Raw genomic sequence first — 18,361 nt, 5'->3', positions numbered from 1 at the left:
ATGTGTAATATTAAGGATAAGACAAGGAAAGCCTACAAACGTAACAAATTTCAGATATGTTTAAACATGACTATTACTGATCTTAATTTCTTTCATTTAAATAAAATAGAAGTAATGTAAAAACATTCCTTAATTAATAATTAACTAAAATGAGATAAAATCCCTTAAATATTACCTTCTAGATGACAGACTGATTATATACTCAGTAACCATAAGAGATGAATAAGCACTAAGTTAATCACATATACACATACACATACTTATTCATATTCACAAATCACCTGGTCAACATCAAATATTTGGAAACAAATACATAAATTTTCCGGTGTTAAACTTCAGTTCTACACACAGATAAACAAAATAAAAAATACATTATTTATGAAAGATAAACAATTTCTAAACTAATCATTAACTACTACGGAAAACAACAATGTAGTACAGAGTTGTATAGATTTAATTGGTAAGAGTTTTCTTGTTAATATTTTTTACTTGACGACAGTGAAACATTGTTAATTGGCAAACTTTTCACAAAATAACACATGTATTCTGTATAAACCTATAGATATGTATAAAATATGTTTACTCATCTACATATCAAGAATATTAGATTTATGAACAACTTTCACGATAAACAGGTTTCTATCCCCATCCTCCCAATCTCCTTACACTACTGTCCATTTAGTTTTGTTTTTTCATTGAAGCTAACTTCCCATCTCCGTATTATGTCTAATAATTATTTTTAGATTTTGGAAATAAGGACTTTTTAACATATTAAACTTTTCTATCTTAAAACAGCATCTAATTAAATGAGTTTACTTCCTTGTAAGGGCTTCTATAGGGATTTATTATAGTTTGATTTTACTAGTGAATACTCTGTCATCCCAACTATATTATTTTAAAAAGGACAATAAGTTAATTAATGTTCAGACTAAATGAATACACGATTTTCTATCAAGAGCTTATAAAGTAGAAAATTTAAGAAATACTTATGGTAAATTTCACAACTGTCAGTTTTGTGAAATTTTGGATGCTTAAGGAGTATTCATGTTCACAGTACGACTTAATATTCTAATATGAATGTGGTCTATTATAAAGTTCCAGACCAAAATGAAATAACTCTCTAAGACTTTCCAGTTTTGGGTAATTCTCCAGCTAATATCAATTCATTACAGTAATCACAATTTCAAATTATTCAGTTTATCCACTTGACTGGATATGTGTATCATATTTTTTGTGATTTCTTCATTTTATTCCATAATTAATTTCTTTTTGTCTGTCTATTTAACTTTATTCTGTTAACAGATTTGGGCATCTGTTCTACTTGTATTAATGATTGCATCTGTAATGTGCTATTGCTTATCAACACATGACGTCTTCCGGACAAAATCCACTATTATGTTATCATATAATGGCTTACAGTCAGTTGAACCGAATTCAAATAATAATAATAATATTTATAATAATAATAATGAAGAGAATAACTTAATGAATAAACAATTTCATACTGATCAAAAAGCATCATATCAAACTTTACTATCTACCACAACTAATACATTGAATACAATGACAACTAAAAATACACAATTTAATACAACATTTAATAATCCAATATCTATTTGTTATGATTCATTATGGCATCCAAATCCTAAAATACAAAAAGATTGTTCAACTGAACCATCTGAAGGATTAGTTACATTTGATATTTCATTGAATTGTTTATTCACTATTGAATTTCTGCTCAAAGTTTTACTTGCACCAGATAAACCAAAATTTCTTTCATCTATTGTATCAGTATTTGATATGGTGATATTAAGTAGTTATTGGGTATATATGTCATTATTTTATTATTATTATTATTATCCTAAAACAACAATGACAAATAATATTGAATTAAAAATTGAATTAAGTGGATATTTATGGTTATTGAATATTTTATCAATGACACAAGCATTACGTATATTACGTATTTTTAAAATATCTAAAATATCCCGTGGATTAAGAGTACTTATATTGACAGTGAAAAAAAGTATACCAGAATTAGTTCTATTAGGTTTTCTATTAATGAATGGTATGTTTTTATTTTCTTCTATGATGTATATAGCTGAATATCGTGTAAATGATACATTTCCTGATATACCACAATCATTTTGGTGGTCAATTATCACTTTGACAGCTGTTGGTTATGGAGATATGCATCCAAAAGGTGGAGCTGGTTATTTTGTCGGTTCATTGACAGCTATTTCTGGTTGTATTGTCACTGGATTAGCAATACCAATAGTTGGGAATAATTTTAATACCTATTACAAATATATGAAAAATCAATTAATGGAAGATAAATACTTGAAAACATTACGTAAAGATATGGAAGCTACAGGTGGTGTCGGTGGAACTAAATCAGGTTTAGGTGTAGCTGCAGAAAAAGGTGGTTTACCATTGCCAGGTAGAAAACCACGTAATATCAATCGACGAATAATACGTGGTAGTAAAATAAGTAAAAATGATAATATGAAAAGTAGTTTAGTAAATATGATGGAAATTTGTACACGATCTATAAAACGTTTATTACCAACAGGTTTAATTAATAAAAATAATTGTAAACCAATTGGTGTGCCTAAAACTCCAACAACTGATTCTATGCAATTATTAACAGAAAATCAAAAACTTCCTAATGTATTCACTCGTAAAGCAACTATACATGAACTAAATGAAGGGAAGAATAGTTATAAAAATCAAAATAATATGTCCAGTAATAATTTAATGTCATGTAAAAAGAAGTTGAGTAATGACAAATTAGATATTGAACATCGACCAAGTTTGATGTATCCATTAGCGACGGATCAGTTTCTCAATTCACTTCTACCTTCTCAATTATCATTGATTCCAACACCTCAAATATGGGTAGATGGTGAAGAGTTCGATGATCAGTTATCAGCTGCAAGTCATGTGTTTGATAATAGTGGTAATAATAATAATAATACTATCAAGTCATCTCAACCAATTTGTTCTACATCAGGTATAGAAACTACCGAAACAATTCAAAATCATCCTGATCACCATTATATTTATTCTCGTATGTCTATTGTTTCAGAGGAAATATTGCCTAATTCTATACAGATTTCATCAGATATACCATGTTGTACAGTGTTGAATGTTTCTGATGTAATACAAAATGATGATAATACTATGTCTAGTGCTGAGGATGGTGATGATGAACTGGAAGATTCTAGTTGGGAAGTTAAAACAATGAAATCAACAAATAAAATTCATATGAATTGTGATATGAATACTGTACCACGTAAATCAACATCATTGACAACTTCTACACTAAAAAATAATAACAACGACAATGACAATTGTAACAAAAACGATAATAATAATAATAATAACACGGATAATAACAAACATAAAAAGCCAATTGCTAAGAGAATGAATTATGTATAAGTGTGTAATTCAATTCAGTCTGTTTATTAAGTTTAACATAATCAATCCATCAATCAATTATTGACAATGAAAACAACGTTATTCAGTAATTCAAAACTCTTTGATTAACTTCATAATGAATGACCTATACACAGACTTACAAGTTTTAGGTGACTACCATACAAACCCACAATAGTTCACTGATGATTACTTAAGAAAGTATAGTTTCATAGTTACAATCATCTGTAAATTTTGACAAAATGATTACCATTATTGTTTTAATGTTAATAGCTATTTTGAATGTAGATATTATTATTACAACTACTTCTAATATTTTTCTTCTAATAAGTGGTAAATACTTTAATAATCATTTTCATTTAATTTGATTTTCTCTTTTCTTCTATGTTTACTTTTGTTTATATATATAAATATATTTCTATGGAATTTGTAATGGATAAGAATCAGATAATAAGATAATCATAAAACTTTGTGCAATAACAACAACTACTACTACTAATACTACTGATTAAAATATTATTACAATATTCTACGATTATAGTTATTTCCTGAAATGTAAAATGATTACTGCATTTTCTGATCTGCTTTTAATCGCATATTGTGTGTTTTGCGGTGTTATAATATTATCTCCCTTTTGTTCTCTCTTTTTTTCCACTATTAAGATATATTCAAATAATAATAAGTATATTGTTTAATGTTCAATTGTAAGTAGATAGAAAGAAAATATTTCATTTATTGTTTAATGATGTAATTAAAAACATAAGAATACCTGTGAAAAATGATTTTGTAAATTTAATAAATCAATTAGTTAGTAGTTAATAGTTTTTTTATTAAAATTTTAAATATAGTTTGTTGAAACGCTACCACTGTCTCGAACGTCTGAGGAGTTTCATACTAGGACGAAACAGCCGTTTAGTGCTTTCAGATTTTACATGATGATCTAGCTTTAATCGACTCATGAACTCAACTATAAATAATATATTATAGCATATTCTTAGATACGTTATAATCGGACGATGATATTATCATTATTAGAGCATTTTAAGCACGAGTTCTAAAAGATGACCAAATTAGAAAACTGATAAAGTTTGTAGAAACAATATATTTAAACATGAGACCTCGAAATTTATTATTTAATGGAGGAGAAATGCCTCAGATCAGTTGTGACAAATTTTAACGACGATGCCTCATTGAGAACTTACAGCTAGTATTGTTTGTTAAAAGTAACAGAGTCAGTATCAGTGTAGGATTTCGATAAAACTGCTTGTGTTGGGGAGTTTTTCATATCAAAGTGTCAGTCGAAGTGTCAGTTTTAAGTAAAGTGGTTCATTTGATGGTCGTATTAGAAAAATTATGCATTTCAGCAAGTCATAAGTTTTACAATGATTACAAAGGAAAGCTATTTATGAGTGTCAAATAAATTAAAACGTGAACACAAATATCATTACCAAAGTTTGGCCTCGGAATCGCGAATAAATTTCAAGCATTAGAAATTCTATTTCCCATTTATTGCAACTGAACATATAAAAGATTTTTTATTATTTTAAAATGAAAATGTTTGGAAAGTCATTGAAATAAATCGTGTATTGTCTAGCTGATGCTCTTATAAGACGAAAATCATCTACTGATCTATACTAATCACTACAAACCAAATAAATCTATGATAATCTTACATTCAATCTTGAAATGCTTTGAATGAGTACCCCGAAAATGTATTGACATGCGCCTTGAGAAGTTAACCAATTCAGTAGTTAAAGTATGAATTATTGACGACATTCAATAAGTTCAATCGATTCAATACAATGTAGTTTCATATCATCAAGTGACTTCTGGTTAGAAAACCAGTAAAAACCCGGGAATTATTGGATAGCTGTCTCTTTCTGGCGTTAAACTCCCAAACGGTTCACAAACATAATCCTACCAGAGATTATATCTATTTAATTGAGGACTCGTTGTTGCACCGTTTTCGAAGGTTAATAAACATTTCTAGTTGCCCAAACTGAAATAAGTATGAAATATGAACTAAGTGATTATATAATAGAATCCCGTAACCGCCAAGTCAACTAACAAATTTTGAGCAAATGTAAATGTCGATAAGCCCCCAAATGCTCTGGTACGACCGAGAGTGAGGAGAGCCCGCCCTCACTCTCGAAATGCTCTCACATGGCCACGCGCATACAGCCACTGCCAAAGAAGTCCTACTCACTGCCATCTCGTGGCATTACTGTGGTTTACGAAATTGAGAGAACGAAAAGCGAATGTCCGGTGCTTTAACCGGGTTGGTGGACACGGAAAGTCCAACTAGGAGAGTTGGAAAACCCTGATTCCAAACCAAAGGTGCACATGGGCTCCAGCATCCTGAAGGAACAAATGGCGTACGAACCAATTGTTGGTCATCGGCTACCATAGGACTGAATCTCCTCACGATGTTATACTGCCTTGTGGATCAGACTTTTAGGTGTGACCCCTTAAGAAAACCACCTGCTTCGGTCTGGGCACCCGGACAGTATTATAGCCCTCACGAAATAAAATGAAATGACAATTTTTGTGTGGCGCATATATATCTGGTGCCCGTTTGTACCAATATTTATGTGTTCAAATAAATAATAATAATAATAATAAATGTCGACAAACCCACGAAACTGAAAATAGCTGATCTCATCCGATACTAGGAGAGAATTATATTGATTAATAAGTGAACTAACAACTGAACTTTGACTTCATAATCTATATTTACCTTGCTCGAGAACAGGTTTTCAGATCCTAGTTTTCGGACATATATAAGGTAGTAGATTTGCACCAGTAAAGAGATCCGAAATTCGAAACAAATATTTAACTAGTTCTCTGTGATCTTTTAGCTGACAATAATTAAAGATAAAAACTTTTCCAAAAATGTATGTTTTACTATTTAAATGCCAAAAAAAGGTTGATTAACTAAGTCTTCCAAATCAATCTTAATAAAGATTTCTCAATACTCATTAAGTAAAACATAATCTTTTCTATCATCTAATTTTAAAAAATTTAAGAATATAGAAATTACGTTCACTTTTCAGAATAAATTACTATGGTAAACATACAAAAAAAGTGATGTATCCTAATGTATTTCTTTTATATTTAAAACTGGAATATGTAACATCGGTTGGAGTTTCGTCAAATATCTTTCGGTATTACCGGAGTGTTTTTTCTGAAACAGTGATTTTCTTTGATGCTGTGATATATATATATATATATATTCAGAATTGTAATTTACATATTTACATTCTTTTTTTAACCCCTGTTCATTTATAAATCTTTCAAATAGACTATTTTAATTCACACATACTATCCGTTCGAAAAATGACGTAATATGGTAGAAACTAAAATTATACTTTAAATCTCTACCGAATATATAATAAATTTTATTTCAAAAACGTTTCCAACATTTTAACTACAAAAAAAGTGAATTTCCTTTAACATAAGAGCATGAATCAGATTAAAAATGCCTATTCCTTTTTTTTTAGATTATATTAAGTTTGAATTTACTGTTTCAAAAAAAAGAAAAAGCAATTCATTTAATGAATTTTCGTTTGTTGTTAACAAATTTTGATTATTTATTTCTGGATAAGAGATGGCAAAGGAAAACCTGAAAGCACTGGACGGCCATTTCATCCTGCTTTGGGACTCCTCAGCAGTGCGCATCCACGACCTCACCTAGTGAGATTCGAACCAAGGACCTACCAGTCTCGCGCCAGAGCACTTAACCGATTGACCACTGAGCCGGCATCCGATAGGAACTTATTGAAGATATTGGTGAACGGTTGCTCAAACTCTGTGGACTGGTTGAAGTTAGACATAAACACTAAAGGATGCTGGCTCAGTGGTCTATCGGTTAAGTGCTCTGGTGTGAGACTGGTAGGTCCTGAGTTCGAATCTCGCAAGGTGAGGTCGTGGATGCGCACTGCCGAGGAGTCCCACAGTAGGACGAAACTGCTGTCCAGTGCTTCTAGGTTTTCAGTTGTGGTCTAGCTTCAATTGACCCTTGCTTTCAACTATGAAAATACTGAAATCCCCACAAAACCCCTTCTGATTATAAAAAAGATCGCTTAATCTTATTTGAAGTTGATCTTCTGGATATATCTGAATCTTTTTATTCATATTAACATTGAAACTCGATCCCAGCACTTTCTATATCGAACGTCTGACTTTTAATTTATCGGGCTACTGAGTTCAAGAAACGATCATCAATTTGTTAAATGAGTTTGAAATTTTTCATTGTTGATTTGTAAACTTAATTTTAATTAGTGTTTATTGATGCAAATAGACTTTGAGAGACTGCCTCGACACCGACAATTTGTATCAAGTTTTAAAATATAGAGATTTTGGGTAACAGTTGAATCCTAGACTCTTATTTCATCTTAGTCTAAACTCTTCAGCTGGACAAACCTGAATCCAAGCTTCAACATTCACAATGAGATGGGAACACTCTTACTATCATTTCAGACTTCAATACATCTTCCAGTTGGCAACCGAGTCACAATAAAGATAATTTATAGACGCTTGGACAGTTATCACTCATCTATAAGCTATCTTGATATTTTTGTTAGCCACCGATTCAATGTATAGCTTCCTCACAATGTTTGGTTTTTCTGAAAAATTTATGATACAATACCTTATTTATTTAATTACAGTCTTTTATATAGGGAATTTAAAACTTTCGCTTAGTGCCGATAACTTCTTCAAATGACTCAACACCCATCTATTTAATTGAAGACTACAATTTTTAGCACGTTAAGTAACTATAAATATGACTATAAACTAAGGTGAATGGTGGCTAGCAGTGGAATCCAGGACGAAAATTTCGTCCCGTTTGGGACTCGTCATCTGGATGCACCTGCATCTCAGAGTCGATGTTCACTCCGGAACTCGAACCCAGAACCCAGTACAATACAAATTATAAATTTGGTTGTGCAGCTTAAGTAAATAAGTTCATCGTAAAGAAACTTCTGTTATTTCAGTTGCCTTTAATGTTTATTGAATGGCACAGTGAGTATCTTTCAACATTATTCAAAGAGATTTTTTTGTAATTTCGATCTGTTTTCAAATACACCATGTTGTTCAAATTATTAGCTATGCAACTTCACGTTATTAATGTTATTTAAGTAAAGAGAATATACCCACTGTAAAATAAGATTGTTTCAGTGAAAAGTTCTCTTTCCAACGAATTCATTTTCAAAGCTTCCCAAGTATATAGGGTGTTCGATGTGCATTATATCCAAATGAAGTGAATAACATAACCCAGCTTGGATGAATAGAGGTGGAAATGGCTCAAAAAAAAGCTCACACAGTTCAATCAAAGAGGAATCTGCGTTCAAATTCATCTGCAAGGTAAGTAGAAAGCTACTGAAGGAAGTTTTATTCCATATACTTAGCATTGCCGAAGTACATCTGTGAAAACCAGAATTATGTGCCAAAAAGTAATTGATACAACCTCTTATATTACCACCATCTTAATCTCCCGTGATTTTTTCTCTCTTCTTCACTCTCTTTTCTGTTTCACAGCCATCTGCTTCATTTCCATATTCTCCATAGACCTTTTACTCTCAACTGATTAGTTTCTCTTCCTATGATCCTCCCGATTGTAGTTCATCTGAATTTCAATATTTTACCTTATCACTTTGAGTCTTCCCTTTGCAACAATAATTTCTCTACGTCCATAATGAATATTCAAACCCTCAACATCAAAATTATTATTAGTTCCCTTAATAAAAATAAGGTTTTCATGTCTTTATTTTCTTTACCTCACTGTTACCATATTTGGCAAAAACAATTTATTATTACTATCGTTTTAAAAAATAAGTACACATTTGCGGCTGTACAGATTTGAAAATGAATTCGCCGACAATAGAATTCTTCGCTGAATCAATCTTTTTTTACTTTATACTAACACTGTTATTTCCATTCGTCATCCAATATTTGCTACTTGCCACGTTCACAAATCACTTTGATAGGCATATATATATATATATATATATAATATATTTTATTCACTTAATTAGCCGTTCAATCACAATATCATTAGCTAAGGAGTGAATTTAAGATGAAGGTTCTATTAGATATTGATCATTGAAAACTAGAAATTATGGTTTAATTCTTTCCTTTTAGCTACCCATTCCTTAGAAGCGTACTATGATGACCTACAATAAATCAATCATAGAACATTTAGATCTTCTATAAATATAAAACACATTATAAATCTCCAATGAAAAAACAGTCCGTATTAATTTGCAAATCCTTTATAGATTACTGGTTTTCGAATACTACTTATTATAGACCAATTGGTTGAATTCAATAAAGTCTATAGAATTTATCACCGTTGAATATTGTCCTTAACTAATTTTTTATGATTATTTTAACCTAATTCTTTTTAATAAAGTCTATTTACCATTAAGGTCATAACAATTTAACATAATGAAAATAAGTATATTATATATAATAAAACAAAATTTGTTTTAATTTTAAGTATAAATAAATTTTTATAATTTTTCATTTTAATACAATCAAATCGATTGAAAGCACTTGGTTGTTACCGTATATATATAGAGAGAGAAAGAGAGAGAGAAAGGGAGGGGAGAGGGGGAAGAGGGAGAGAGATTACTTCCATATAATATGTTTAATAATTTATTGAGAATCGTGATACTTATTTTATCGATTACAAACCAAGTTATAATCAACAAACTTTTTCTCATTATTTAGGTAAATGTGTGGATACTATTGGAATTCATTAAAATAAATTAATAACCATAGAAAATCATTTGAATATATAATTAAGACTCATAATTGATCGTTTAATGATCCCCATTATATTAAAAGACTAATATTTGAAAGAAGAATAAACTTTTCGATAAATTCTCTACAGGTTCTACAATTATATATCTAAATCAATAATACGAAAAGTGGACAGGTTAAGGGCAAAGTACATCGTTCAAAGCATATGAACTTAGGATTGTTATGGATCTTAAATTTTCACTTAACATATATGCAGATTCAAGTCAACATTCTATATAAGTCATGCCAACATTGACAATTTTATTCTATTTTGTTTGACAATCCTAAATTTAAATGCTTTAAACGATGTACTTTATCCTTAACCTGGGCATTTTTCGGATTAATTATTTGGATATATAATTGTAGAACCTGAAGAGAATTTATCGAAAAAAATATTCTCCGTTTATTATTGACATGAATGATTTACTTTTACATGACTTCAAAGAATTTATTATCTGCATGGCGAATTGGTATTAATTAGACAACAGTGATAACTAGAAAGCTTTATAATACTGTTTGGTACTTATATACTACTCCACAATAGATTGAAACAGAGAGATCCAGTTTTGTGAGACGATTATTTAACTTTTAGATCACTAGGTTGAAATGCAATAGCTCATATTCACTAACTCCAGTCAACTGGTGATGTTTTAGAAACGTTATACATCGCCATCGGGACATTTATCCTATGTCTTACACAGTTTAAACTTCACTGAATAAATATTAAAAATTATAGTGTCTTGAAAACTTTCTCCCAGATGGTTTCATAATACTAAGTTGTCTGTACCAAATCAAATCTAGAAGAGTCAGATTTGGTGACTTATCAGCTGCTCAAACTGAAAAAAAGAGAGTAGACTAATGGAAACACTGAATGTTTATTATGCTCTATTACATGATGATAGATTTTAAAAAGGATGACAAGCATCCATACTGGTCATTCGAATAATAAGTTATTATGAGCATGTGTGCACCTTTTGGTTGGTGATGAGTTATATATCATACACAATGGTCTGATCTGAAACGAATGAATAAATTTGTTTCAAAAAACGAGGAGAAAATAGTCATCTGATGTTTTTTTGTCCATTTGTATTAGTTGTTTTAGTCTTCTCATTGACCTTCATGACTGTAATTAATCAGTCTCTTTTCGGCATATACGCATCCTGTGCGGATTACCTTGATAATACTATTAAATCGAAAGTATTATAAACACAGATGTACGATGGTTGGCAATGGAATCCAGGAAATGTATATCGTCCTAATGAAGAATTGTCTGTTGAATGTCTTTTTGATATTTGAATAATTCTGCAGATAATATCAATCTATTACGAGTATATTTAGATATTCCACTTATGTACATTAATTTGAAGTGATTTTATTTATAGAAATTCTATCCTATTTACATAGTTAAATAAACAGAATTTAGCGAATTGTTTGTTCATCATGACAACAGAAGTTATTTTAAATTGATGCCGAATTGATGTCAATTTAGTACGACGAAAATTAGCAAATATCACTAGTTCTTGAGTTTCATCCTTTATTTACATAATTCATAAATATGGTGAATTCAGTGACCTTCTCAAACGATTATTTTACCTAATTTACAACTATGCAAATACTATAAATAAACTTTCTTGTTTTAGATTTATTTGAACTGTGAATCATTATGAATGTGTACTATATGTACATACATACATTTATGAAAGACTGAGAACCTAATGTGATGTTAAATAATGGAAAAATCATACGACACCATTGCATTTATTAGGATATTTTCTCCTATTTCCATTGTTTGAAGAAACAAAAACCAGTTACGCTGGAATTCATGTTTCTTATAGAAGATAGATGAAGAAAAAAAGATAGTCATAGCAACTAAATCGGTAGAGAAATTTCGAAATTATAGACGAGTAGTAAGTCCTGACTAACAAAAGGAATTTACGAAACATTTTTTTTCAAAATATTCAAAATGTGAATGTATGTTGAACAAAAAATGTGTTAGAGTATTGTACAAGTAGTACTAAGAGTTCTTTTCACTTATGATAATGAATAAAAATAGGAACAATAACGGGGCGGACTTGCATGTATATAGCGAACAATTCTCTTTGAACCTAGCACACAACAATGTTGTCATGCATTCTCCCATCGCCCTTGGCAGATCAGGCAACCCGAAAGTCACGAGAACACCATCAGGGCATACGACAGGCTAGGTACTTGGATTGCATTATTTTCATCACGCCTATGATACGTGAGCTTTTTTTCCAATGAAATGCTTTAAATGAAATACGATGACATTCATAATTGAAATCCATTTTCAAATTAGTTCACAATACAATTTAAAATTGTAAGTTACCAATTAACTTATGTTTGACTTAAGTTATAAAAATTCACTCTTTTCTCACACCGTTTTGTTCGTAATCTCAAAAAACTAACACTTGACATAGAAAAACACAGACTCGTTTGATGCGAGAAAGAAGAAAAGAATTAATTTCGAACGAAGATTTCGTTTACTCTTTAAAAAAACATGACGATAAACTTTATTGACTAAATATGGTCATTTATGCTTAGATTAGTTGAACTATATCATAAATAACTGAAATGATACAGAATACAGCTGGATTTTACTCTTATGTTATGCAAATGGTGTACATGTCTAACGCCAATCAATTCATACTACTGTGGTGTGGTCTACTTATATCCATATAAGTAGTATATGGTGTGGGTCAGACAATAGAATGTATTTTGGCAGAAGACCGATGAGGAAAGAACTGAAATGAAACGCAAACGTCTGGAAAATGCATGAGCAATGGATTAAGAGAAGAAACAGTGAAGATTGAAACAATTGGTTGTTAATTTGCAAATTGACTGTTCATTGTTTGGTAATCAGAATTTATTGAGATAGTCTGTAATCTTTGCTTAAATACATTCGATTGTCCCCAACTAGTGTTCTGTTCACTACACTACTACCTGACTATATTTCATTGCCTATGGTGAATGACTATCTCATACTTGACAGATGTTGAACTTCACAGATCAGTTGCTTACTAGAACTACGGTAATTGCTCTTCTATTTGGTTTCTTTTTAAAATTTTCTGGTGATTTGTTTATGACCTTGTATAAATTGATTTCAAATTCAGTTGCTAATCAACCTTACTAAACATTCTGAAATATAAGAAACACAATGATATATTTATGTTGCCCAACTCTTTTTTTAACAATGTTACATTTTGGGTAAAATTGTTCACTTTTTTTAATTTGTTCTTACATCTGTTAATTTTTCCCATCTTCTTTAGATAAAAAAAGGTTGGTTTCAGAAGAAACATGTCAATATCACTGTTATGAGGTTAAAATCACTTTGGTAATTATTCATATTAACCAAATTATTAATATTTACGATGCATAAACTCTAAATGAAATGAATTTATTCAAATATTATTAACTTGTCTAGTATTGGGATGAATATTAAACTTCACCAGAAGTCTAATTTTATTAAAATTATCAACAGGTCGATGCTAGACAACTATCTAGAACTTGAAAGCACTGGATGGCTGTTTAGTCCTAGTATAGGACTCAGAAGTGCTTACCCACAACATAACATGCAGGAATCGAACACAGTAATCAATAGTGGTTTAGCATTGATCGTCCTGATATATTTTGTGATGTGTGGGTGAGGATGATAATGATTGGTTGTTCGCTGAGTCAGACATTAGATAGGATGACAGGTGTTATATGTGTTATATATATTCCCCTATGTTTAATATGTATGGACTGTTATTGATTGACTCTTCCTTGTGTCGGATTTCGGTGTGAAAATATATTGACGTTATAGTCAGGCTAATCTCGTGTTCTTGATCTGAGTCGTGTCGAAGTCCTGTAGAATAGACACTGGGTGGGAATCTAGTGCAGATATTCGTCTAAGGTAAACTAACGTCCCACATACGTGTAAAAAGTGAAAGGACTGTTATAACAAGAAACCCTAGAGTTATAACAAGCATCCTTACAGTTTATGCATTTTGATTAAAGTCTTTCTCAATTCACATGAATTTTTCATAATTATCTTGACAACACCTCTCTTATTACACATTATATTCACACATTATTGTTACCATAATGATAATAATAATAATAATTATTACCTCCATTAACAAGGCGAAACTCCCATATTATGCATTTTACTCACATGATTTACTGTATTACTATTATATTAATTATAACTTTACTACGAATCATTCTGACTTTTCCAAATTACAAATCATACAATTTTGAAGTGGTTATGTCGTAACAGATAGGAAAGTTCACAATTTTTAACATGTAACATTGTTAAATTCATTAATTTATGCCTTATTTTGACCTTTGTAAAATATCTCAATAATTATGAACTTGGAGATTTTTAAACCGACAAGAGAATAACCTAAATAAACTTGTATTTTAATAATAAATGTATGCTTAACAATGATTGTATTTGCGAAGGATATGTAGGGTGGAACTTGAATCCTACATGATTAAATTCACTTGGTGTTATCTGCTTTTATCTTCCCATTGTTGTTTAGGCCTGCAATTCATCAGTCTGTTTGTGGCATATGTGTGTCCTGTGCGGGTTCGAGTCCCGGAGTGAACATCAACTCTGGGTTGCAGGTACATCCGGCTGAGGAGTTCCAAATAAGACGGAACGCGTGTTCTGAATTCCACTGCTAGCCACCACCCGTCTTTGCTTATAAAGCTCTATGATTAAGACATATCACACATATAACGTCTAATTTATCTATTCTCTGAAGAGGAAACTTATAATAAGTAGTTAAATGTTGTTAATGGAATTTTCTACTCATCGGGAAATTTCAAATATGTCACTACCTTATTATTATAAATATCAAGGGAATGTTAGTCGTGCAGTATCAAGAAATGGCTAAACTGAATCAAAATTAACCAGTAGACGTCAATCTAATGGTTTAAATATATTGTGGTCTTCAAACAAGATTTGACTGTTTTGGGTCGGAGCTCGCATTCTGTCATTGATATCCGATTTTGATAAGTTCCATATCCAAATTAAGTAAGTACCCAATAGTTCTGCAATTCTACTGGGGCTCTAAATAATGCCAGTCTGTGGTGAAAAACAATTTCAAATTGGATGACTTTGATAAACAATATCTAGTCTCTACGGTAAATGATGCAATGAGGATGACTGTAAACATGCCAATAGAAGTAAAAGTATTTTATGAGAAAGTTACAAACGTCATGATAAGATAAAACAATGGATTACATGTTTCATATTGTTACACAAAGTTTACTTCCCATGATTTACCCATCTAGAAGAGGCTCAAGAGAACCTTTTTTGGTCTTTAATACTCTACAAACGAGATTAGAATTACTTTGCGTGTTTACTAGATAATTGGTAGAGCAGAATTGGTCTAAAGTTTGATCTAAATAGGTGAGATTATACACATTTAGCGATGCGCCTCTCCAAAAATGCCTACAGATTTGCAAACAGACACTGAGGTCCCTAGACAGTTTATCTCATTCACTAAGTGAAAAGAATCATTTGTTGTTTGATGGTAGAAAAGGTATTTTTAATGTACCAAACGATAGTTCTGCATTCTTGAAATGAATCTCGACTGATTTAGTCTCCATACCAACATTGGAATTAGTTAAACTTAGTCACAAACCAATGACTTTTGCAATGAAACTTTCTGTAAACTTGTTTTCAACTGAAAATTTATTCAAAATACTTTACTTCATATTAAATATTTCACCGATAAGAGACAAATGTTAGATCTGTTTTTTGTTATTGTTTAAGAATATATTTCAAAGAAAAAAACATACCTACATCTGTGATATTTCCCACACTCATATTTTTCAGCTTAAAAAAGACAACCGAAGCTGAACATTGAACAGAGGAAAATGTTACAAATAACTCTATAACCAGAAGCATGTATTGAGTAGAAAGATGAATTATTAGTCAAGAAGAGATTAATGAAAGTTGCTGAAAAACGTTTTTTTCTAAACAAAAAAAGCGTGTCCGAAAACATATGAACTAACTCATAAAAAAACATGCTTAACATTTTAATGAAAAATGAAATGCAAAAAAAAACTCCTCTCATTGGAAACACTGCCTTCATAGAAAAACAAATTCAACTAAATCAAACTAAAATTTCCGTTGCATGAATTTTTTTGTTATGATCAGAATAAATTTATTCAACTTTACTAAACAAAGGACATAAAAAGTAGACAGTGAATCTTGCAAAAGAGAGAAAGTGAACGAGTGAGTGAAGGACTGTAAAATGTCGAAAGTAGAAATGAGATAGTATGTAATCTTTTAATATAACGTCTACTTATTGCATTTAGAGTTGCCAACTATGTGTACGTGTACATTTATGTATTCATATTACATGTTTCAAGTAATCATTTGATCTCATGAGTAATACAGATGAGTTGAATAGCTACGAAAAGGAGTGTTGATGAAATTTGATCAAATAACGATTAAATTTGTATATCCCAATTTGTTTCACTCTTCCTTTGTTTTATAACAAATGCATCTGTGAAATCCCAAGTGTTCATTCAATAAGTTGTTATTATTTTGTTTGGTATTAAACCTGAAACTTGAAAAACAGAGCAAAAATAGAGGATGGATACTAATCCAGTGAATTAGATTACTTGTCATATAGAAAATAAAGTATACGTATATTGTGAACTATGATTTTCAAACTTTGAAAGAATTGGTTTAAATAACAGATGAATAATTGTTTTCCTGGATGATTTTTGATTTGATTTCACGAGTCGATGTAAGCTAGACTACTATCGAAAACATGGAAACACTGAACGGCCGTTTCGTCATAGTATGAAACTCCTCAGCAGCGCTCATCATGTGCTCAATAATGACTAGCTTCAAGATGGATCTCCTCGAATCCTAGTGAGAAGCCGTGACCAATGGAGTCCCATCTTTATTGCGTGGAGACAATTATCTGTCTTAGACAATGAATGAATGGTTGCGCAAGACTATGGATCGATAGAACTTAGACATTAACACTGTTGATGCCAGCTCAGTGGTTTACGGGTTAAGCGTTCGCTCGCGAGACCAAGGGTCCTGGGTCCCATTCTCGTGTCCGCGATCGTGTATGCACATAGTTGAAGAGTCCCATACTAGAACGAAACGGTCGTCCAGTGCTTCCACATTTTTAATGGTGGTCTAGCTTAGATCGACTCATGAATTCAACTGTTACAATTCTACAATCTTCACAAAGCAACCAATACTGAAAGTCAATCGAAAATTTCAGTTATTACGTTTTACGACGAGGGAAAGAGATAAGGTATTTTTTTAATTTTTTAAATGTGATTTTCTCTCTGTCAACATTCTACACACCTTTGTTGAATGAATTAATTCGTTGTGAATTCTGTCCACTGATGTTTAATTCATTTTCATCGGTATTAATTTAATTATTCATTTATCATGTCACTAGTTTATTGACTGTTCATTTGAGGGATAATTTCCCCATCTAATTTATGTAAATCTAATTGTTGGTCAGTACAAACAAAGCCAATAGGAGTCTTTCACTTGTTACACTACAATGAATAAATAATGAAGGATTCTAGATAGAAATAAATTATCGACATCCTTCTAAGAATAATTTAGATATTAACCAAATATCTGGATCATTTTTATTCAACTAGTAATTTCATGTTGGTAATGAATGGTATTTCTTGATCTCTTGTTGTTAGTAGTAATACGAGAATGAAGTAAACCTCCATTATTCAAAAACACTAATCGAATTAGCATATATATATATATATATATATATATATATGTACCAGGACTCAGTGGCCGAGTGGATAACGCGATGGCGTTTGAAGCGAGAGTACTGGGTTCGAGTCCCAGAGTGAACATCAACTCTGAGATGCAGGTACATCCAGCTGACGAGTCCCAAATAGGACGAAACGCGCGTCCTGGATTCCACTGCTAGCCACTATCCATCTCTGCTTACCATAACTAAATGTATTGAAAAATGACCTTGGTGAGTCAAATACTTGTTAATAATATAACTGAAAAACAAGTTTCCAGCACTATTTGAATCTAATGCGACTGTATCAAAACTAATAAAAGTAAGTGCCTTTTGTTTCCATTTATTAATACTGT

The 18,361-nt window shown here is 31.1% G+C and overlaps 1 protein-coding gene and 1 non-coding gene across 2 annotated transcripts; both read left to right on the top strand.

Annotated features, from left to right (window-relative positions):
- Smp_063930 (putative voltage-gated potassium channel) lies at positions 1 to 12,088 on the top strand (the record flags this gene model as incomplete). The annotated part of the gene is made up of 3 exons (XM_018796767.1): positions 1 to 40; positions 1,661 to 3,234; positions 12,038 to 12,088. 3 exons carry the CDS (start codon positions 1 to 3, stop codon positions 12,086 to 12,088), a joined length of 1,665 nt encoding a protein of 554 aa, XP_018651876.1.
- Positions 12,089 to 18,042: 5,954 nt separating this feature from the next.
- Smp_tRNA_02311_Gln_TTG.1.1 lies at positions 18,043 to 18,108 on the top strand. Its single transcript has one exon. It is a non-coding gene (tRNA).
- The last annotated feature ends 253 nt before the right edge of the window (positions 18,109 to 18,361 follow it).

This window comes from Schistosoma mansoni, chromosome 4 (genome assembly GCF_000237925.1).
Source record: "Schistosoma mansoni strain Puerto Rico chromosome 4, complete genome".
Taxonomy (NCBI): domain Eukaryota; kingdom Metazoa; phylum Platyhelminthes; class Trematoda; order Strigeidida; family Schistosomatidae; genus Schistosoma; species Schistosoma mansoni.
This window is presented reverse-complemented; position numbering and strand designations above follow the sequence as displayed.